The sequence below is a fragment of the Bombus pyrosoma genome, linkage group LG4 (genome assembly GCF_014825855.1).
Source record: "Bombus pyrosoma isolate SC7728 linkage group LG4, ASM1482585v1, whole genome shotgun sequence".
NCBI lineage: Eukaryota > Metazoa > Arthropoda > Insecta > Hymenoptera > Apidae > Bombus > Bombus pyrosoma.
The window spans coordinates 920,873-943,910 of NC_057773.1; the positions used below are offsets into that span (position 1 = coordinate 920,873).

General features: G+C 49.3%; 1 protein-coding gene across 1 annotated transcript in view; it reads left to right on the forward strand.

Annotated features, from left to right (window-relative positions):
- The first annotated feature begins 233 nt into the window (after positions 1–233).
- LOC122567248 (protein dachsous) overlaps positions 234–23,038 on the forward strand; it is a 213,652-nt gene continuing 190,847 nt past the window's right edge. The window contains exon 1 of the mRNA XM_043725618.1: positions 234–3,525. Within this exon, the coding sequence (XP_043581553.1) occupies positions 1,831–3,525 (1,695 nt within the window). The 5' untranslated portion in view covers positions 234–1,830. The remainder of the gene's footprint in view (positions 3,526–23,038) is intronic.

The following is a 23,038-nucleotide window of genomic DNA, read 5'->3' on the forward strand; positions in this document are numbered from 1 at the left end:
AGCGAGCGAGCGAGCGAGCAGAGTTTGGTATAGTCTAGCTGCTCGGTGCCGCGAAGCGAGCTGAATGCCGAGGCCCTGGCATATCGGAGCCCGCCGTACTACTGCTCCCCTCTCCAAGATGGCCGCCGTTTGGGTCCAGTCGAGTCCCCCTGACCGAGCCAGCCGAGTCCAGCAAGTCAGGGGAAGGGTAGGCCTTGCAGGTGCCGCCATGTCAGTGCATGCCTAACCTCGAAGCCGCGCGGAACGGACGCTGGGCCCAAGAACGCAACACCTCGTGCTCCGTTTGAATGTAAACCACACTCGAGACCACCTAAATTCGTCGCGAGTCCAGTGCATCGCGTTATATCGATCGCGTGTACGTGTGATTTCGGAGCGATTCGGATTGATTCGGATCGCGAACATATAAACAGGGAACCGAGAGAGGGGTGTATCGAAGCGAAAGGAGACTACCACGAGAGTGGTTCGGAGTAAACGTCCTACGATACGCGACGGGAAGGTCGTATTGAGCGTGTGTATTCGCAAGCTTGTCGTTTCAGCGCATCTTATAATGCTTTTTTCTCGTCGCGCGTGACGTCGCGTTTATGGTTCGTGATTCGTGATTCGTGATTCGCCGTCCTCGTATAGGTTATAGTGTGTCGGGCGTGTGACAGTTTTTGCGGGAGGACCGCGACTGGTGCTGTTTTGCCACGAATACACAGCAGTGGTGGAAGTAAGAAGTAGCAAGTTGGCGACGAAGAAGGAAGAGACTCGGCTCGTTCGTTGGACCGACTCGTTCTACATGGTCGTTAACGTGCGTGCGCAACGACGTTCGACGATTTCTCAAATTCGAAAGACAGAAGTGGAGGAAGACGACGACGAGGAAATCGGCGTATGGAATATGTGTCGAGGAAGATGAGAAAACAAGGAGGAACGACGAGATTATTGCTGGCATAAAGAATCAATCCACGTAGCAAATCGTGATCACGAAGGGTCAATTTTTGGTGGAAATTCGACAGAAGCTCAACGTAGAGAGAGAGAGAGAGAGAGAGAGAGAGAGAGAGGGAGAGAGAGAGAGAGGAAGAGAGAAAGAGAGAGAGACATGAAGGGCGTTCCAGACGCGAAACGATCGCGCCGGGTTCGCGACCGGTCGTGTTGATCGTCGAGTTATCGGACGTGGATCTAACGCGAGGAATGTACGATATCTCGAGGCGAAGATATTCCAGCAAAGGTGAGGACAGCGCGGATACCACAGCCTGCTACAGACAGAGGTAGAGAAAGGAAGAGAAGCGATAGGAAGGAGGAAAGAGGACGAAGAATAAAGGTGGAACGGGGTCGGATAAATTCGTATCTACCGAAGGAATTTCCACGAGGAGGTATCGCGCGAGTCGTTGCAAGCGGCATGTTTATAATCTAGCGCAGTCACCTTCGAAACGTTTGGCTTCGCTGGCAACGATCGGGCAGGTTGTATCGGTTCTGTGGGATATAGGCGCGAACGCACAGTCGAACGTAATTCCTAGGAGTGCAAGTGTTTACGAGAGAAACGACCAGGCTAAACGTGATTGTGGTTGGTGGTGGTGCTGCTAGTGGGTGATTAATGTGCCGGTTGATCGCGTACTCGTGCTTTCTTCCGCCGGTTTTTTAACATCCCACCGTACGAGACGCGTGCGGACTGTCGACAAGAAACAGAGAAAGAGAGAGATTTCCTGGCCGTATGAAGAACATTTGGAGGTATCGATCGGTGCCGCGTCCTCTCACGATCCATCATTTAGGAATGGAAAGATCGAGATAATAGCCAAGGACGGCGGAGGCGAAGGTGGAGGCGGCGGTGGTGGCGGTTGTGGAGGCCCCAGGATGCGGCACCTGCTACTACTGTTCCTCGTCCTGGGAGCGACTGTTCTCGCCCCGGGCACACGGTCCGAACTCGTAAGGTACTTGGAGGTTTCGGAGAACGCTCGACCAGGTACCAGGGTGGGTTTCATCGATGCCGACAGTCCACCGTACTTGATCGTGTCGGTTTCCGGATCCGCGGTCGATTCGGACTTGATAGTGGATCACGCGACGGGCGAGATAAGGACAAAAGTGCCGTTGGATCGCGAATCCAGACCGTCCTACAGCTTGGTCGCCCTGCCGCAAAACATTCAAGTGGTGGTGAAGGTCCTCGACGAGAACGACAATGCGCCGACCTTTCCCGTCGATCACGTGGACGTCGAGTTTCCGGAGAATTCGCCTCGCGACGCGAAACGCGCCCTGCCGCCTGCCAAGGATCCCGATCTCGGCCAATACTCGACGCAACGCTACGAGATCGTCTCCGGAAATCACGCAGATGCGTTCAGGCTGTCCCAGCATCGAGGTCGCGATGGCGTTCTCTACTTGGATCTGCAAAACTCCGGGTCGTTGGATCGCGAGGCTCGCTCTCGGTATCATCTGGTAATAGAGGCGTTGGACGGTGGCGCTCCGCCGCTTCGCTCGAGGCTACACGTGAACGTGACGGTACAGGACGTAAATGACAATCCGCCGATTTTCAATCAGACGAGGTACGTCGCCAGCATTGCGGAGAATGCGACCGTCGGAACGCCGGTGCTCGCGGTGAACGCGACAGACAGCGACGCTGGTGACAACGGCCGCATAGAGTATTCGATTAATCGGCGACAATCGGATCGCGAGGAGATGTTTCGTATCGACCCAGAGACCGGTATGGTTTACGTGAACAAGGCGTTAGATTTCGAATCGAAGGAGCGGCACGAGCTAGTGATCGTTGCGCGCGATCGTGGCGCCCAGCCTCTCGAGGCGAGCGCGTTTCTCTCGGTTCGCGTAACCGACGTGAACGACAATCAACCTGCTATTACTGTGATCTTCCTGTCGGATGATGCGACACCGAAAATCAGCGAGAGCGCCCAGCCGGGTGAATTCGTCGCTAGGATATCGGTCAGCGATCCGGACTCGAGGACCGAATACTCGAACGCTACCGTCACGTTGACCGGCGGCGAGGGACACTTTGGCCTGGCTACCAGAGACAACATTATATACCTGGTGGTGGTCGAGAGGCCGCTCGACCGTGAGGAAAAGCCCGTTTACGATCTCTCTGTGGAGGCGACCGATGCGGGAACACCTCCGTTGCGAGCCGTTCGAACTTTTCGTCTTCTCGTCACGGACGTGAACGACAACGCTCCGAAATTCGGTCGGGAAAGGTACGAGGCCCATCTGTTGGAGGCCTCGGAACCGGGTACTCCGGTTTTGAAGGTAACGGCCACGGATCTCGACGAAGGTGCCAACTCCGCCATCAAGTATTCTCTTCTCAATTCTACGTGGTTCGTTATCGACGAAACGTCCGGTTTGATATCAACGCGGACTCACGTTGACTGCGAAGCCGATCCTGCGCCGATTTTAGTAGTGATCGCCACCGACTCGGGTCGTCCGCCGTTAAGTAGCAGCGCGACAGTGCGTGTTACCGTCCATGACCTCAACGACAACGAGCCCATCTTCGAGAAGCCGCTGTATAACGCGACCGTATCGGAGGATATGCCCGTTGGCTCCTGCTTTCTCAAGGTAAGAGAACCCTCTTTGTTCGTTCGTTTGCACGAATCGCATCGCGTTACGTAACCTTCGGCGATATCGTAAGTACCGCCGTATATTTACTTACGTAGTGTGCACCGTTGATCGTACGGCAGGATAATTGACATGTCATCGCGTCGACGCCGATCGACGACGAATTCCCGCGCGAAACATACCACGCGAATTGATAGTGTCGAATGGCGCAGCGTGTCTCTGATCGGTGAAAGCCACGCGATTCCCAACAGGTTCGTGTGTTGTTTAATCGTTGCACAAGTCGACTGAACGTTTTGCGTAAAGTTGTTTCTCGGCGCGAAGCTGCCACTATGTTGCAAAAGGTTTGTGGTAAATGTGCGAACCGGCCGAAAGGGCAGCGCGCGGCACTGGTCGCGCCGCAAGCCACGTATTCACTTTACACTGGGAAAATCGTAATTGGAATCGCGCCGCGCATGAAAGGTTTTCTCCGTCGCCCTCTAGCAATTAGCAGGGAACCGTGTATATCGGATAGAAAATATTCTCGATGACACGCGATCGATCGATGATCTTCGTTCGATGCTGGGCGCTTGCGTGGGCGCCATCGTGATCGGCGGTTCGCGGTTCCAAACTGTCGGACGATGCCACGGAACCGAAATAAACCCGCGTGTACGTTTATTGGCATGCGACGCGCGTCCTATTGTGCGTTTGCCACTGTAAGCCACACAAAGAATATGCGTACCAGCACGACGAGGAAACGTGAGAAGATGAATGAGAAAAGGCTCGTGCATTGTACGAATATCGAGAGGGAGCTCGAAAATTACGCGTTGCTCGACGATCCTAGTAGCGGCTAGTAGCGGCTAGTAGTGGCTGCTGGCAACGGCGAACGCTCGAAGAACACACGTGCCAGGGACGCGTTCCACTTGCGCAGGGAAACCTGTTGCGAGAGTTTTCTTTGTGGCAGCGGCGAGATGCTCTTCCCCGAAGCGGTGTTAGGCCAAGAACAAGTTGCTCTCGACACCGAGGTTGCTTTACGAGCAGAGCGTCTTCGCGATCGGTATACCTGCACGGTGTGCAATTGCCGATCTTCGAAGCTGGCGTAACACGCGCGCGCGCTCCAAACAACCGAGAAACGATCCCGTTCTAGACCCTCGATGCAGCTAAACTAGCTCGGGCTATCGGGCATTCGCGAGGTGCGAGCTCGTCGCGCGTTTCTGAAATTTAAGACGAATCGACGACGTGCCGTGGCCACGAAACGGATTACGCGCTTGGTCGCTCACGAGAGGACGAGGGCGGCCACGGACGCGAGCGCACGCCTTATCTGTTGACCTTTTTTTAAGGACGATCGTTTTACATTTGGCGTAATCGCTGAAAGTAATACTCTATATCTATACTTTCGTTCGCCTAAGATAACGAAATTGTTACGCGCTTCTGCGGTTTGTCTAACCGAGGATCGCTGCAGGTAACCAAGCCATCCTTTCCGCTCGATCGAAATCGCTGAGCATTCGTGTCTCCTACGTTCTATTACAAATTTTACGCGTCAAACACCGAACGTGACTACTCTTTGCGCGATAAACGCGGGCGATCGCGTTTGCAACGCTTCGAGATTCGCAAGACCGCGGCGAGATAATCGTTACCGGTGCCGCTGTTGGTGCTACGACGAAGCGTCTGTCATTCATAACATTCGTGATCCGTGTTTGTCGTGTGGATACGAGAAACGCGAACGACAGAAAAACGGAGGAATGGGAGCGATAAAGAAGGGCAGGAAGCTACGGCATTGCGGCGAGAAGGGAAGAGAAAGGGAATAAAAAGAGTAGAAAAATCCTTCCCTCGATCTCCTCCCTCTCGCAAGCGACTGTCCATCTGACTGAGCGAAACTAGTGCCTTCTTTTGTCTTCGATCGGATTGTCATCCGCATTCAAGAGAGAAGCGGTGAATGCTCATGCCGGTGCACACCAAATGCCGAATGCCGATGGAAATTGAGAGGAATAAACCACTACGTTTTTCAATTGGGTGGTAGACCGCGTGTACACTACTGTACAGTGTACACGGACATATTCGGCAGGCGGCCGGATACACGTGCACGCACCGCGACCCGATCTTAGCGTCTGCTCCAAACTTTCGTACGATATATATTTTATCGGTGTTTCGTTGCCTAGTTCAATGATGATTTATAATTGTTGCCCGCTCAACTGTAATTATTATAATTATAGATTTTTCGTCGGCCTCTCCCACCCGTCTTTCGAACCCGAACCGGCCGCTTCTTTTCGCTCCATCCCCTTTCGTACCAGCTCCACCCCTTTGGTTCTTCGCCTTCTTTTCTCTCGTTTGTTCCTTCTCGTAACCTCGCATGTTTCACCTTTCCTCTCTATCCCATGTTTGTCTTGTTTCTCTACTCGGTTCGAACAGCGAGGAGAGACCAGACATACATACATACATACATACATACATACATACATACGTATATGCGTATGTACGTTCTCCCTATGTAGCTCGAAAACGGGTTTCGAAAGAACCCCACCGATGCCGCGAATCGAATCCATTCGCGTTTCCCACACGCAATTCACCCCTTTCCGTTCGTCTTCCCCAACGGAGAGGGGAACGATTCTCCTCTCTCCGCTTAAATTGTCTCGATACTATTAGCGCCCCGCTAAGATTCCGAACTGTTGGATTCCACCGTATCGGTTCGGCGAGCTTGGCCCTTTCTCCGCTTGCGTTTGCACGCGCGTAAATAGGCGCTACGCTCGTATGAGAGACTGTGCGCGTTCGTGCGCGAAACTATTCGCATCCATCGGCCGAGTATCCGTCTTTCTATACTACGTGGCAGGTCACGGGTCCGATTCATCTTCCTGCAAGCCTTCCATTATCCGTCCTAACTGGCAACCGAGGATCATTAAACCGCGGATCCTTTTGTCCGACTTTGCGTCCGGCCTTTTTTTTTCAAGGACGGACGAGAAGGGAAATACTGGCCAGCAGGATTACACCGTTGTACCGCGTTTCAACATTTTTCGTGGGTGAGAGAGAGCCACGCGACTCGGAGGATCGATGGGTGAACGGAAACGGCACGACTGGTCTGTAAAGGGGAAGTTAGGATAGGGCGATCGGGAAGATGGCAAAGTTGCATCGGCGGATGGATCGCGTTTCTAGAGGTAAAAGATGCGCGCGCACGACGACGGTGCATCGGTCGGCCGGTATACATCGTGTATCGCGGTACAAAGTGATGACCGTAATGACTCTAACCACCGTCTGACATCTGGCATTAGGCACTCGAGCTTTCGAGTGGCAACGCCCGCAGCAATTGTTGCCGTTTACGACTGCCGTGCACGCTCTCCTCTGTCTCCTTCTCTTCTTTTCACTTCTCTTCTCTTCTCTTTTCTTCGCCTCAGAATGTTTCGCGTTTGCGTCCGCGCCCGCGCACTCCATCGTCCACGTCCGCCGGCTCTTCTCGCTCTTTCCTCGTCTCTCTGTCCGACGTCGTCGTCTTTCTTCTTGTTTCTCTGGCCGCGCTCTGCTCGCTCGTCCGCTCTCGATCCTACGCGCTATAGACCGCATTCCCGAGTGCAACGACGAGGCAGAGATATATGTATATGCATTCGCGTGCACCGGTCGGTGCAGCCACCGCGCGCGGCTGCTCTCGCTCTCGCATCGCGCTACATTGCGATCGCGGTTCTATACTCCGAGCGCTTCTACTTCGCCGCGCTATGAACAACGACAAGGTTCTTCTCTTTTGCTCCTTTTATTCCTCGTCGTTTAGGATTGTATCCAATCATAAGCGTGCTTCTTCCTTTTTCTCGCTCTTTTAATTGCCGTTTCACTGGGCGAAGCGACGCCGCGCCGCGCCGTGGACGCCATGCACGCGAACGTTTCCTCTTGCTCTGTACTATACAAATCTGGAGTCGCGCGTACTCGCGACTAGCAAATACGCTGGATATCTTTCCGCCGCCGTTCGTCCCTCGTCACGCATTTTCCTCGCTTTCGATTTTTGTCCCATCTCGCGACTCGCGAAATTGCGTAACTGGCGCGTAATCGTGCCACCAAGGTTTTCTCTGCATGCCATTCTTCGACTCCGTTTCTGGAATAATAGAGATCGAAGCCGTCGAGAAAATGCTTTACCTCTCACCGAATGAAAACTCGATGGTTACCTTCGCGGATCGCGTAGCTTCAGGACGTTAGAAAGTCGTCGGCGTGGTAACGATCGAGACTTTCTGCGCGGAGGACGAGATCGGGAATCGATCGGAAAGAAGAACGGGAATCGTGGGTTAATCGCGCGACAACGGGAAACGAGATCGCTAGGACATCGTACGAGGAATCGTAGTTATTTTCTCGTAGCTGCGAATGGAACGAGCTCGGAGAAACGAGCATGTTGGTTATCAAGTTTCTCGTATGTTCCTGGATTACTCAACGTTCTCTTCCTCTGTTAGTGGGTGGTGAGCTACGAGACGATCGCGCGCGACCGTTTGTCCTCGCGGTTTCCATCGAGCAAACAGATTCTCGCAGGAGCTGCCGTACGGTGTTTTGTAGCTTAACAAGAACGGCTACGAAGTGCAAGTCGCATACCGATGAATACGATGACGAATCCCCCATCGCTAGTCTGCATCGGCTTCTCCGTATGTACGTATGTACGTACGTATGTATGTATGTATGTATGTATGTATGTATGTATGTATGTATGTGTGTATGTGTGTATGTGTGTATGTATGTACTATGCGCGTGCTCTTTGATACTCTAGTTGCTCGTGTGCTTTTTTCGATCGTAGGACATCGTACGTGGCTCGGAGGTAAAATCGTCGCCTTGTTCGTTTTCGGATTCCTCAAATGCGATCCTGTCAGCGTTGTTTACCTACGCGATTTATCGGATGCGACACCACTGTTTTTACGGTGGATATCGTGCATCGTACGTAAGCGTGTCGGAACTTTTCATCGATTCGAGGATTTTCGTCAAAACTGATCTGTTACTTGCGTTTTCACGCGTTTCTCGAAGTCTGTACAGAACGACACGATAATACGGCGCGATACCTGTTGTAACGTTCAACCGGCTAAAGATGATTCAATAAGACGCTATCGCGTGGCGTTTTACAGTCGCGAGAAATGTTGCTTTCTCCGACGATGACTGGTTTTTCCCTCGGAACTATCGTGCTCGATGGAGGTGGTACGCGTTGGTTCGTGGTGCATAACTGCACACGCAGCTTTTGATTGTCGATTCAGAGAGCGATATCGGCGACGACGATTCTGTACCTTGGATTTCGTGCTGCATGCCAAAGCGTGTACGGCGAACATACAACTTTGCTGAGCGTAGAAGGAAAGGCTGATTGAACTTTACTCGGGGATCGTTATCGTAATTTTTGTCTTTTAAAACTCCCCTGAATGTCTTCGCGCGGAACCACGAACGTTGCATTGCGAAATTTTTCCTTTTTTCCACGTGCAATTACGATTTGCTGACCGGTCGAATTTTCGTGATCCCCGCGTTCGAACGAGAAATCCGATCGATCGGTCGGCCTCGATCGGAAAGCCGCAGGCTGTCGGTCACGTTTCTTCCACGATTAACGAAACGATGGAGAAACGAGCAGGAGACGAAAGGGAAGTCGAGTATAAGTGCGTATATACTTGTAGGTATATGCATCAAGGCGTCCGGAGAGAAAGCGAACGCTCGGTAGGCAGATCGGTGCCAGCTATAAGCCAGGTAACCAAACGTGAAAAAGTGGAAGGAGGGGAGGGGGACGAGCGTGCGAGCCGCACTTTCCAATGCACTTGGTGCGACCGTTGCACCGGGAAAGTGCACACACGCTCGACTCACTGTTCAGAGATGGAGACGGAGAGACAACTCGTTCACGCGACTGCCAGCAACATTGAAAAAGTGTGCGTATGCATGCTATACACGTCTCTTTCACGAGGCGACAGTTTTCTCTGTGTGATAGAATCGTGCTAGCTTGTGTGCTAGTCGATCGATGTTAACCTATAATGTTAGCGAATTATACGTGGAATGTTGTGACAGGGGTAAAAACGATGTCTAATTGATCTTGGTTTAAATTTACCATTGATGGGTGATAGAACGCGTAATTTTACTCGCAAGTATGCCTGTCCTAGATACTTTCTTCGTTGGATCGGCGTCTCGCATTTAAAATCGAATGCATCGCAAAGGAAAAGGTAGAAAAGCTGTCGCGGTTAGAAGGCACTAGGTTTCGTGGACAGAGTCGCAGAGTACGAAGCATTAACGAGTCGAGACTCTAGATAAGCGGTCGCTTGGTAATTCTTCCGTGTTTGAAAAGGCTTGAGAAAATTCGTAGGAAAGCGAGAGCGTAGATTGGCGGCGGAGGAGGCAGTCGGCGAGATAAGCCGAGTGACGACCTCGATTGACCCGCCGATCCGTCACGGTTCTCCTGCTGAACGGGAGAGTGGCTCGCACAATTAGCCGGGTAAGGTGCAACATCGAAGGATCGTGCGTCACGTGGAAGGTAATGTCGGGCTAATGCAGCAGCAACTACGCGTTCGATAGGTGGTTGGTGGTTGGTTGGTTGGTTGGTTGGTTGGTTCGTTCGTTCGTTCGTCCGTTCTTTGGTCGATTCGTTGGTACGCTGGTTCGTTTGTTCGTTCGATGGTTCGCTTCTTGGAGCGTGTAGCTGCGCGAAATAATACGCACGAGACACGCGTGTTTCGCTAATGGATTCTCCTGGCCTGAGGCCGATTCGTTTTCGTCGCGTCATCCCTACGCGGAATTTGATTAATTACGACCGCACGACCGGCCCGGTAATTACTTTCCGATAGGATCCGCGCCTCTCTTCTCACTCTGCACCAATCATCTCTCTTGCCGCCTTCCTTGCCTCCTTCTTCTCCAACTTTTTTAATCATCGCTTCCCTTCCACGGAAATTCGTCGTTACGCCGTTCCATCGATACGATCTTCGATAACTCGTCTTATCGGTTCTTTCGGACGACGTCCGGATACAGAGCCAATGCGAAAAAGGTTCACGTACGCGACGGACACGCTAAAACCCTGGGAAATTCTCTGGATGTAACCCAAGTATCCACTTATCTGGTAGATATTTCATACGAGCGACGCGACGATCGATTTTTCGTTCGTTCCTGTAGTCGCGTCATTTTGTCCAAAACGGACAAACGTTTCCGCGTGCTAACGTCGCAGCGAGCGGTTCATTTTATTAGATTCTATAAGTTTAAGGTGCAGTTGACAAGTTAATTGTTTATTAATTCACATTCCCGTCCGGCATGAATGCGCCGTTGGTTATGTGAAAACAGGACTGTATCAGTCTGCCGGCTACCGGATGAATATGCGTGAAACTTTTTATTTTCTCGCCAGATGTTGGTGTCGAATCGCGAATTCTTCGCTTTATCGGCGTACGCGTAATGGCTTATGAATTTACTTTCACGCTGGATAATTATAGCGTAACGTGTCTACTACGTTTCCTGGAATCGTTTGTACTATGTATCTACTTCGAGATCGAGTCTCTGTTACTTGTAATATATGATCGATTTGCGAGCCTTTCCTTTCCGTGCGCGAGTATCTTCCCATTCGCGTTTACTACACCACGCGATTTGCCTCCTTTCTTGCGTAAAATAGCTAGCAGCAATTCGACGTTGTTCAAAATCGCGTCGTTCGTGATCACTATACCGCGTACATACTTGGAATAGTCGTAAAAAAAAATAGTCACAAATATAACTACGCTATAAATGGTATTTCTTTATCCACTCTAAGCAATTTTAAGGATCTAGACATTATCTTTACATCTGATTTGACATTTATGGCACATTATAAGAGTATTAATCTCCCGTAGTTATAAATCTTTCAATCTTATTTATAGAGTTTCCAAATATTTTTGCGATAGTAATACTCTTTGGATCCATACTCCGCTCTAGACTCTATACTGTCAACTGGTCAGGCCGATTTTAAAATATGGTTGTCTCATTCGGTCTCGTTGTTGTTGTTGTTTTTCGCACATAAATGACATAGAAAAAATTCCAGCAGAAATTCTTTAGACTAACGGCCAGACATGATGGTAGACCTATGCCGTTATTCTTTCATAAGCGTAGCGAAATTCTCAATAACTTGAACTATCGACTCTTAGCAAAAAGAGAGTAATATTTGAATTCGAAAATTCGACTGAGTAAAATAGTCAAGTAACATTATTCCCCGTTCGAATATCATTCGGCAGTTCTCTCTTAATGTTCCTTTAAAATGTCTTGGAAATAATAATTTCTTCCACACTAATCAACATCGTACAACTTGTAGTTAATTTAATTGTTTTAATCGTATGCTAGATGGTATCAACTCGTTTCATGCAAAGATAGATCTATTTGGGCAAACCTTAGTCTGCCTGAAACACTCGTTGGAACGTATGCTTTAACTTATTTTTATTCTTATATTTCATATATATATGTGTTAATACCTTTCTCTACTTTATTATCTTATATGCCAAAAGGCTTATTTTATTTCCCGTTTGAATAATATAAAATGATATAAAATATTCGCTGTTCATTCTCACGCGTTGAATCGTACGCGGTGTAAGTACATGCAACGTGGCCATTCACTTGGATTCGAGCAGATTCGATTAAAGCAGCGGGGAGCGAAGCGTCGTATTAGCGGACAACGGTATATAGGCGCATGTATTAACGGATTTTGTCGATCATACCCGCGGTAGAATGTAAGAAGCTTTCCAGCCGATGAAAAGGGTAATCCACGAACTCGGCATAGCTAATTTATAAGCGCCTAAGGCGTTCTGATTATGTCGTTAGTGGCCCGATAGAACAACCAGAATACCGTGACCACTTTGAACGTTTCAAATCGCTGGGTAGGCGAACCAAGTGCAAACGAGGACAACGCGCAGCTCCGGAGGTACGCTTTTAATTAGAACGATTACCAATCAACGAGATATCTTGCGAGCATTCACAGTCTCGATTCGAGCCTGACGATACACCGATCGTCTTGGATCGGCTAACTAGGAAAACATCGGGAGCCGGTCTTTTTTCGTTTCTCGGCAAATTTATATTCACTCGATAACGAATAACCGGTGAATTATCGATCACGTAACGCGCGTCCCAGTCGTATTTATGTGTACATGTGTATGTGTATGTTGTAATTGGTTTGCTGTAATAAATTTAACAGTCAGATAAATTTCCGAGCGAGGAGAACGAAAAGCAGCAGGCTTAATGTTAGTCGAGCCAGTCGTCGCCGATCTCTGTTGCTCGCGAATCAATCACCAGGATGCGTCTTGGTTCGAGTCGCGATATATTCTGCGCCGCTGTTCGAACGTTGTCTCGAAAAGACGAAAACCGAGGGAGTTTCGTCCGACGAGCTCGTTGGAGAGAGGGTGCGAGAAAGGACGCGTGAAATTTTGTCGGAGGCGTTGATAATCGGTAGGACAAAGTTGTTCTCTGTCTCGGTACACAAAAACGAGCAACTAATCGGCGATGAAACGAATGCCAGGGGCGAGGTCGACTTTTAATTAAGTGGACGTTCAATCAACGGCCGCCTATATACCGTTGACCGCTTACTCTTAGCGAACCGATGCATTTCCGCGTTCCCCGGCCACTGCAGTCATTGGAGGCTTCCGCTCCGGAGAAAGAGAGATATCGTCGAAAAGTTATCATGGAGGTCAGTCCACTCGATCGCGTTCATCCTTAGGTGCATTCGATCGAACGAGTTCCTCCCCTGTCCGTTCGTCTGTCCGATTTCATTCCGCTTACTCGTTTTCCTTTCTCTTCTTATCGACCGGCGATCTGCCACGAAAGCTGGTAATGTCGAACAAGGTAACGATCGATTAGCCACCTGCTTCTAATTAATTCGGTAAAATCGAAGTGCCGCGTCGCGTTATTACGTTGCATCATCCTTGGATCTCTCTCTCTCTCTCTCTCTCTCTTGCTTTCTGCAATTGAACGGCTCAGCGGTCTGAGCCAAACAGAAAGAAAAATATGGTAGACTCAGCGGTAGCTAATTCAACGCTTTTGCCCTCTCCTTCTACGTTATTTCATAGGTCGCGTTCGTTCCTTTTCTTTTTCCTTTCTTCCTTCTTTTTCACCGTCCGGCTATCTATTACGATCGTTCCAGTTAAGCAGTATAAAAATATCGAATTGTGATATTTATCGCTGTTATTGAAAATGCGTAACTCGTCATTATCGGGGTAACGAAATTCGATCTTCGAATTTTGTATCGTCGATTTTCTACGAATCATGGGATTTATCGTGAGATAACTTTCGAGTCGGTCTTTGGCCGTAATATAAAAAAGATTTTATATGGTTGCGTAAGGGGTCAATTCGGATATTATCGTGGAGCGGGTCGTTTGAACGACCTTGCTGCGTCCCTGAAAGAGTTTTCGACTTGCATAACTATGTAGCTCTGATCCATTCGCCGGATGAGAAACCACTCGCGCGCGCGCGATGTCGTAATACGTTTGAATAGAAGGAAGAGTCGATGGATCGGCGAGGAGGAGAAGCGGAAAGAGGAGGGAAGTGCAGTAGAAAAGAGAATAAAAGAAAGTGGTATGGAGAGAAAGATACGTCGTGAGGGGCATCAGACTAACAGCAGGTGGTTGGTTAGCTTCTATACCTTCCCGGGAATCGGTTTAATCTACACACGCACACTCTCGTATCTGCCACGATCTGTTAGCTTCTCGTAGGCGAAGTTGCGATAGTTGCGCACAATGTAAATGGCATTCGTATCTTTGGAATAAGCACGCGCGCTATTACAATTGGAAGGACGTCGCTCGAAAGCGTGTTACACGTAATACGACATTCTTGTGATTTATAAGGTGCGCGCGTGGCTTATATGCGTCATGCGCTACGATCGCATCGCGGCTGTATCGCTCAAACGCCGAATACCTGGCGTTGATTGAGATCTGATTAAAAATACGAAAAATGTTGGGAGCAAAAGGTATTTTCGATTCGGCCGATCGGAAACATCGGGAAAGTATGATCCTGATGCAGGGCGAACGAACGCTTAGAACCAGGAAGTTTTCAAAGTGATCCGACAGTGGATGCTGCCGGCCGTAATATTGGCAACGTGAATACAGTTTCTGCAAGAGGTCGGAATGCAACTGGCGATGTTCGCGGCATTCTCTCTCTTCCCATGGCTTCCTTGATTTTAGGCATGTATCGCGAGCCATCTCTCTCCGCTATTCTTCGATGCTTTCCTGTTACGCCTGTCTGAACATTATCTTGATACGCGCGGGATACCGTTTACCGTTTCGAGAGAATCGAAAGATTAGCCAGCCAATTTTCAGACGTAGTTCCGTGCTGCCGTCGTTGCCTCGTACTTTCCCTCTTTGTCTTCGTCCGTCCCTTTGCTCCCTTTGTTCGACACGAGGAATTTTATGGTGAAGGAACAAGCTCGGCAAAATCTTTGGAGAAGAAGGGATCGAGGGACCACCTGTCGCTCGATGTACACTTTGTAGCGGACTTGGTTCACGATGTCCGCGCGTGTACGTCACCTCCTTTGAGTATGTATCCGTGCGTGCGTATATATCGAACACCATATACGTCACGCATAATATTCGCGGTTCGATCAAACTTGACGCGCGTCAGTATTTGTAAACCGGTAAGACGGGTAAGCGACTGGTAGTACCCCTTTCGAAACGATATTTTTATTTAAATAGTTTTCAATAATACGGCGCGAGTAGTGTCGCGTGTGCGCGCGTAACGGCACGCGATTCGGTATTCTCGGTATGTTGAAAAAACCCTTTCGAGGAAACTAGAACCCGTGGAATGGGGCTGGATCGTCAGTTGTTATTAAAATAGTTTTCTCCGAAACATCCGCGCGAACGCGCCGCTTTCTCTAGGATCGTTGCTCCTTCTCGATTATATCTCGGATCGATGGCCTTAAGTCACACGCTTCTCGTGGCGGGGAGCAACCAACAGCCAACAACAGTCATTGTGTGGTCAAGGTGTAACTCGACCCTCCGTTACTCGGACACAGTCCTCTGAAACGAGTGGTCAGAAGTAGATTGCCTTAGAGCTGCACAGCTTCTTTCCTTCGAAATTCCTGGAAAAATTCGGAATTACTCGCTCGGAAGAATCTTCCTGTACATAAATTGTTACGGTGTCAGAGCGTATTTACGTATCCCGTGTGTGGATCTGTCCCGTTATAGGAGGTCGGTCAATGCCACTATCGACCGATAACATGTAGTAATTCTAATTACTACATGCATATACTAATTACAGTAGTAGCAAGGCGTTTCGTTTTTCACGTAGTTGGCAAAACTTCGATGAAAGATTGCAGGGACGCTGGAATTTCGAAAGGATTCCGAACGCGCGAATCTGTCTCGTAGTCGTTGAGCGCGTTCTTGTCGTCGATTCTCGATTGCCGATGCGAGAGGCGAGAGTGTGCGTCGCGTGAATGAAGCAGCTACGCGCATACCGTTTCCAACTCGTGTAACCCGAACTGAAAGTCACTCGGCCTGTCCACCTTTCTCTCCTTGTCTCTTTCCCGCTCGTTGCATCGCGCGTACGGCCTCGAATGTGAACAACACCGCCGCCGTACTGCCGCCGACGCCCCGTAACCAAATGCTGACGAAAGGAATACTTCATTATGGCACGTGTTTCTTCGAATTCGTGCTTCTTCTACCTGGCTTTTTTCAAAATTCTTATCGCTTCCGAACTTACGCGTTAATTTTCCCGTAAAGGACATCGCTGACGATGAGACAACCGAGATAATCTACCGTGGAAAAAAAGCGTACCGAACGATATCGGTGATAGGGGAGAATAAATATTCTGGTGCACGCATCTTCGAATTCGTCTGCCGAAGATTCGGCCGTGTGAGATAAAAACGAGATTCCATTTTTTCACGTCGCCAGATTTCAAAATTTGATTACACGCTTTTGACGTTATAATACTTTGCGGTATATAAAACCGTGCGATGTAAAAGCTGCTCGATAAAAGTGAAACGTTAACCCGAAATTATGGGGGGAGATACGAGAATTAAAAACGGTGTTGACATTGAAGTATGAATTATTAATACTCAGCGGTAGCTCGACCGACTAAGTTAGCGGTCGTTTTCGATCTTCTTGTCTCTTAAAGTTCCCTTCTCATACGGCTCTAAGAAGCTACGAACTGCGGTTACTCGAGTTAATAGAAATCATCCGTCATCGATCAAGTCGACGAGCAAGCGAAAGTACAGGGAAAAGCAAACGCATTCGCGAATTTCCTTGATCGATTCTTTCCTCTCGCGTTAACGACGCGATGTGGCGTGAGACACTAAGCTCTGCGAGACTGCGATTTCGAGGAGATTGGGGGAGAAATTGGAAAGTTTTTGACGGGGCACGTTGGAGGATACTCGAAGCACGCCTCGGGAGCGTAGCGCTAGTGATCAGGGACGAGTGCGTGGGTAAGAATACCGTGACATCGGTTGGCGAACGTGCGGGGGACCCCGCGTTGTCGAGAGAGGCCCGCATTCGTTCTCCAGACCCGAGGAATACGTTGGAAATGCCGAGGATTCGCTATCAGATATTCGTTACTCACATCGGCCCCCCTATCACCCTCCTCGCCCCTTCTCTTTTCCTCCCTTTCTCTCTAACCCGTCCGACATCGGGATCTTCTCCTTTACGATCCGCACATGTGTTTCGTTTGTACACGGCATGTAACATATGGGCCCCGTGTTATTTATCATACAGTCTTAGCCGCCGATCCCGAATGGGATGTACGCTGCATTCAACAGGCCGTCCGCTTACCACGCTCTGCCTAATCGCGTTAATTTTACCGCAGCGACATAAATTATCCCCCGAGAGTCTGAGCTATACGAATTATTGTTTTATTCTCCTCGCACGCTCGACTTTCGTTCCTCCTTTCTCTGGTGACCGTGAGCAAGTCGACCGCGTCTCTACGCTTTTTTCTCTCTACGCTACACACTTCCTATCTTTTCACGCTCTCCAACGAGACGTCGCGTTACTCGAGGGATGTTGATATTCAAGAGAATTGCTTGGATTTCCCCGTTTTGCACGAATCTCGGACCGAACCGAGCCGAGCCGCGTAGACGCAGCTGCGTTCGCCGGAACGTTTTAGCCTCGAGGCCGAGGTAACCATAGCGCTACGAGCTATCCATCCCAGCTTGCGCCATTCTTTTCGTTCCGAAAAACTATAGCCGTGAATAATGTCGATGAGGACCGTGCGGTGGGAATCTAATGGACGAATAGACGAAGAAGAGGAAGAGGCGAAGAAAGAGGAGGACACGGTGGATGGGAAAAAGAGAGAACGCCGGTCGACTGCCCATATTCCATTCCGAGGAGCGCGGCGCGGAGTGGCGCGACGTGCCACTGCGGACGGTCGAGTCAACTTTTTGCGGCTGCATTTCACTTGCACTTGCCCAAACTCATTTGTCAGCGGTACCGAATTTATCCACCGCCAGCTCCACTGTGCATCTCCTGGCATACCGTGTCGCTCGATCTAAATCGCAAGAGTGTATTTTCTAGAAGACAAGGATTTTATGCTTGTTTGCTTTGATCCTTTCATCCGAGGCAGGTTGACTTAGGTTCTCGTGCCGAGACGCGTACCGCGCGTTCCCGAGATTCTGCGAAGGTTCTTTGACTCCGGTACGAATGGTTGGCTTTCTTAGTTCGACTGCTGCGGGCAAAAAAGGTAAGATTTTTGTTCGGGGAAAAAGCGACAGACCTACGGAAATTATCTTCGAATTTTACGATCTGCCCTGGCTATTTCAACTGGTCGGACCAAAAAGCGAAGGTGTCAAGGAATGTCGACTATTTAAGGTCAGTGAAATCCACTTTAACGAACGACCCAAGCGCCATGTGGTCGTCGTCGTCGCTGACATTAAAGTAATTAAAACTTGGGAGGCAACCATCGGCCACGTCCTCGTTCGCGTGCAACGCATTTCAAGGAGAACGACGCGAAAACTGGAATACACTGGAAAAGAGAAGCAAAGGTCTTGACGTGTCATCAGAGGAAATTAAGTTAATTTTACATACGCTGCGTCCCTTGTGACTTTTTGCACCCACGCTCGTTTTGCATCGTGCGCTGCTGCTCGTTTGCCGACGCAACGCATAATAATGATCCTGATAGTGAGTCATGAGAAATTCGAAAGACCTGCGCACAGTCGCTTCCAACTTGATTATTCTTCGATGGGGAAGTGACCCGCCGAAACTCTTTCGCCGCTCGAGTTCCCACCGAACTTTGCTCGCTTATCGTCCGAAGACGGATAAAGAAAGTTCCAAGAAATCACCACGATCTTTTTCTCTTCTCGTGCTCGTACGTCGAACGATCGAACGTGGAGAAACAAAGTTTCCTATATATCGGTAATTTTGCTCTGTGTGCATTACCTAAGATCGTAGTCTTTTCTGTCGACACTCCCCTTGCCCCTTCTTTTCTTTTGCGACTCGACGAATTAATTTAACCTCGACGAATTAATTTAATCTCGACAGGTCGTCGATTTTTGTTTGTTCTATCTGATTCTTCGCCTCTCGCCTCCTCAGCCGACTCCCATTTTTCTTCGCCATTGCCCTTTTTTCTCACTTACTACCTTGCCTGATCTGCCTTTCTTCCCAAACTGACCTGCGATAAGTTGAATTTCGGCCGACGAAACATCGAGACGAGGGATAGGCGCGACCGATCCGAGAACAAGGCACGAATAAACATTGAAACCGGGATACCGAACCAGAGTCAGAGAGGCACGCGCACCGAAAGGGAAGAGTGACAGGAACGGAGAAAGATGTAAAAGCGAATCTCGTACTAAACACGAAAAGCTAAGCCTGCTTCGAACGTAAAAAAGAGAGTAACGTTTTCGATTTCGTTTCGTTTAAAGGAACACGTCGGTTTTATTAGCTCCTTGGCTCAAAGAAACTCCCAAGAGTGAAAGGTAGTCGCGTTCTTCCTGTGTCTCCGTACCGATGCATTTCAACTAACGAGAACATCTCCTTCGCTTCTTTCTTCGTCCGTTTCTAGTCGATACGCGACGCGGATAGCAGTAATCCATCGTTACTTTGGAAATAAAGCGAAATAAAGTGGCGATAAATTAATCTTTCGCTTGGCTGGACGGGGTTAGGTACGTATTTGGGAAAGAGACGGGGCTCGAACCGATTCGAAGAGATTCTTGGATTCTTTCAATAGTGGCGCTGGTGACGATAACGATTTTGCCGAGAAATCGGTGAACCGAAGCGCGGACAACTTTCGTGTAGATGTAATAACCTGCAAAGTGCAGTCGCCGCACGGTTAAACGAAGAACGAACCTTCGCTCGCTGCTTGGTTACGAAACGACGAAGTCAAGGGAAGAGAAAAGGCGCTCCGCCTTTTAAGGAGAACCGCCTGGTCCAATCCAGACTTCTGTTCTTCGTTTCTCTATATTTCTTTTTCCCCTCCTGTCCTCTTTTCTCTTTCGCCCAAAATTTCACGTCGATTCGTCGTGAGACGATATTTTCCTGGCCGGGCGTTCCTCGATATCGCGACGATGATAATTTCGAAAGCACGCAAGGAGAAGCGCCAAGGCAATTTTGATAGGATTAGAAAGAATTTCTCGTAACATTCGGTATGATAGAGTAGAGCTTCTGTTTACGTTTTGAGCGAGCCACGTTTACGCTTCTGTGAGGTCTGCAGGATAATACGGCAGCAATATTTTGAGTCGGTCTGTCAAAAGAGACCCACCCCTCTGGTTATTGTAGTCGGCGCGACGCGTTCGTAGTCGTCGTTACGCGTGCTCCACTTTTCGAGTTTTTCGGCGGAGGTCCCCAGGAAGACGAGAAGAGAAAAGAGGAGAAGAGAAGAGAAGAGAAGAGAAGAGAAGAGAAGAGAAGAGAAGAAAAGAGGAGACAGATCGGAGAAGTGGAAGGGTTCCGAGCATCGGCCAGGGGTTGTCAGGTCCCTACTAGGACCTAGGTGAGAGCATGGAAACTGGTCGGATGTGTACGGGTCGGAGAGAAGCGTACGGGACGAGGGGCAGAGAAGAGAGGAGACGAGAGTGAGTAAGAGGAGAAGGCGGAATGAGCGGCGAGGACGAATGAGAGGCGAGAGAGGGAAGAGGAAAGAGGGGATAAGGGCCAAGAGAGTGAGGCGACCGGCATTCCATGGGGCCCGTATTAATTATACCAGGCCTCGGTGATGCTATGCGAGTGCGAGCGAGAACTCTGAACTCCTTTCTCTTTTTCTATCCATCGAGCTCTCTCCGTCTGCGTTGTTCTTTTCTCGCGCTTCCTGCTGGAGCAACAAGGACCGCCTCGGACCGGATTACGTGGATAGAAAAGGAACGGGAACCAGTAGACCAAGAATGGGGGGGGGGGACGAGAGTGGGATCCCTCTCGACCGCGGTAGGAGTACGCTAATGCGGATCTACTGCCTCTCTAACAATAAGCCGGAACGCTTGGAGGAATAAACTCGAGAGGGATGTACCTCTGTAGTAGGTAGTGTAAAGTAACGTTCTAGAGGCAATTCGTACGCGTAGGCCGTCCGCGAATTGCCTTTCCAATTCCAACGATTTTCTCGCGCTACCAAACATCCGCGCCAAACGTTATCACTCGCCCTTTCTCCCACGTACATTTTCAACAGAATATAGATTCCTCCTTCGTTCGTATCTTTCGTACGTTGCGTCACGCCACGTCACATCCAAAGGAAACTTGATTTCGAACGTGATGTGCGATATATTTAGTTTGCGGTAGACTTATTTTTAGGACCAGATGTAGTTAACGCGTATCGAATACAGCGAGTGCATCCGAGGGAAAGGCGTAGAAGAGATGGAAAGGTAGGAGAGGAAGAAATAACGTAGCTGGCATTCGTGGCGAAGGAAAGAGGATAGAAAGTAAGAGGAAGTAAGAGGAAGACGAGGGTTGGTATACCGATCAAGGAGGAAGGTAAAGTTAGAGGATGAGACGGCACGAGTGGTGTTGAGAGAATTTGAGAAAAAAAGAAAGGTGGCAGGGGAGATTAGAGAGGCCAAACAGAGAGACCGCTGACCGACAATAGGCTAGTAAAATTGCAGCTTTAAATCTTGCATGGGTCTTGAATCCGTCGGCTAAGGCCGATATTGGGATGATTGAAAAGTCCTCTGCTTCCCGACAAAACCGATCGTCGTTTGTATTTGTCTCCGTTGACTGTAATTTGTTGGCGATGTTCCGTGCTTCTATCTACCCATGTATCTAAACTGCGAATCGCCGAACGTTGAGGATACGTGCCTCGGAGGAAAAATTATAGGAGAATACGAATAATTATGCACGTTCGGCAGAAAAGTACCGGCCAATCGGAATGACGTGCGTGTACGTACCTTGTTTGCACAATAATAATCATCGGACGGTAGCGATTCCGCGAGCGAGTTTCCGCGTGCGGTAGCGTTGCGTGCACGCTGCGCAACCAAGAGACGGCCGAGTGAAATGGTAGCCACGCGAGCGCTTCGAGCAAATTCTTAACTCTCGACTCCTTCGCCTACATGTCCTTACAACGTCGATACACGTTGTATCCTGGCATACGATTTTTCACCACTGCGCATGCGACCCGTTTCTCGCGTCGCTGTCGATCGACACGCTGTCCACTATTTCGCTTTAAGAGTCTCAACGACGACGTATCGAAGCGGAAAAGAGAGGAAAGAAGATTTTGTGTAAATCATGGGTTTTGATAGTTACCGTTCGACCAGAGTTCCCAAGTTTACGGCAGTCGTTCGTCGTATTATCCTAATGCATCCTGACAGGCTGGTACCTCGACGAATTTGAAAAAGGTCTTGGAATCTCGAGGTTGTCGTCCTAAATAAAAAGAGCGCAACCGGGAGGAATGAAAGACGAAGGAAGACGATCGAAAGGACCGGCTAAAGTTTGTGTGCTTTTGTGAAAAATCGAAAAACAAATTAGTCCGTTCGTCGACGCCAGTCACGAACGAGCGATTTATCAAAAATTAATTATCCATTAGGCTTGGGATTGGGTAGAAAAGTGTAGCTTTGTTGCGCACAATAGTTACCTGCCCGAGGCTTTGGCCAGGTATAACGGGAAGAGAGAAAAAAAGATCCAGGGCGCTGAAGAGCGGAGAAGAACGGAGAATAAAGAGGAGGAACGGAGAAACAGAGGAACGGATCGAAAGGAGAGAGAAGGAGTGTAGAGTCGTAATACAAAAAATCGTCTACGCCTCCGAATATCCGCTGCTGCGTTGAATCTGTTACCAACGGTATCCGTGTTGTCGTTCCGGACTTCTTCTATGATCTTTCGGAGATCCAAAAATTCCTTCGCCCGAAACGGTAGGTATACGTAATTCCGTGAACAGAGTCGATATTAAAGGTCGAGAAACGGTGACAAAAGAAGCGGTGACATATTTCATTGGAACGTTTCTCGCGTACTTGCGTATTTTCCAATCGCCGCGCGCCAGTGTACGAATCAGATTCCCGTACTTACCTTCGAATAATTTGGGGGAAGAAGAGCGAGACGGTGGTCACTGGATGACCCGAAAGGTCAAGAATGCCCGAACCGCAGAGAACCGATCGGTGGAGTAGTCGAATACTCGGTATGTACATATACCCAGCCTTGGTTCAGCGTGGACTTACGAGCATTTCGAAGGGATTTTCGAAGGTGCAAAAGCGGGCGCGGTTACGTCGCGAGACGCTTTAGCAGATCGTATTAAATCGTAG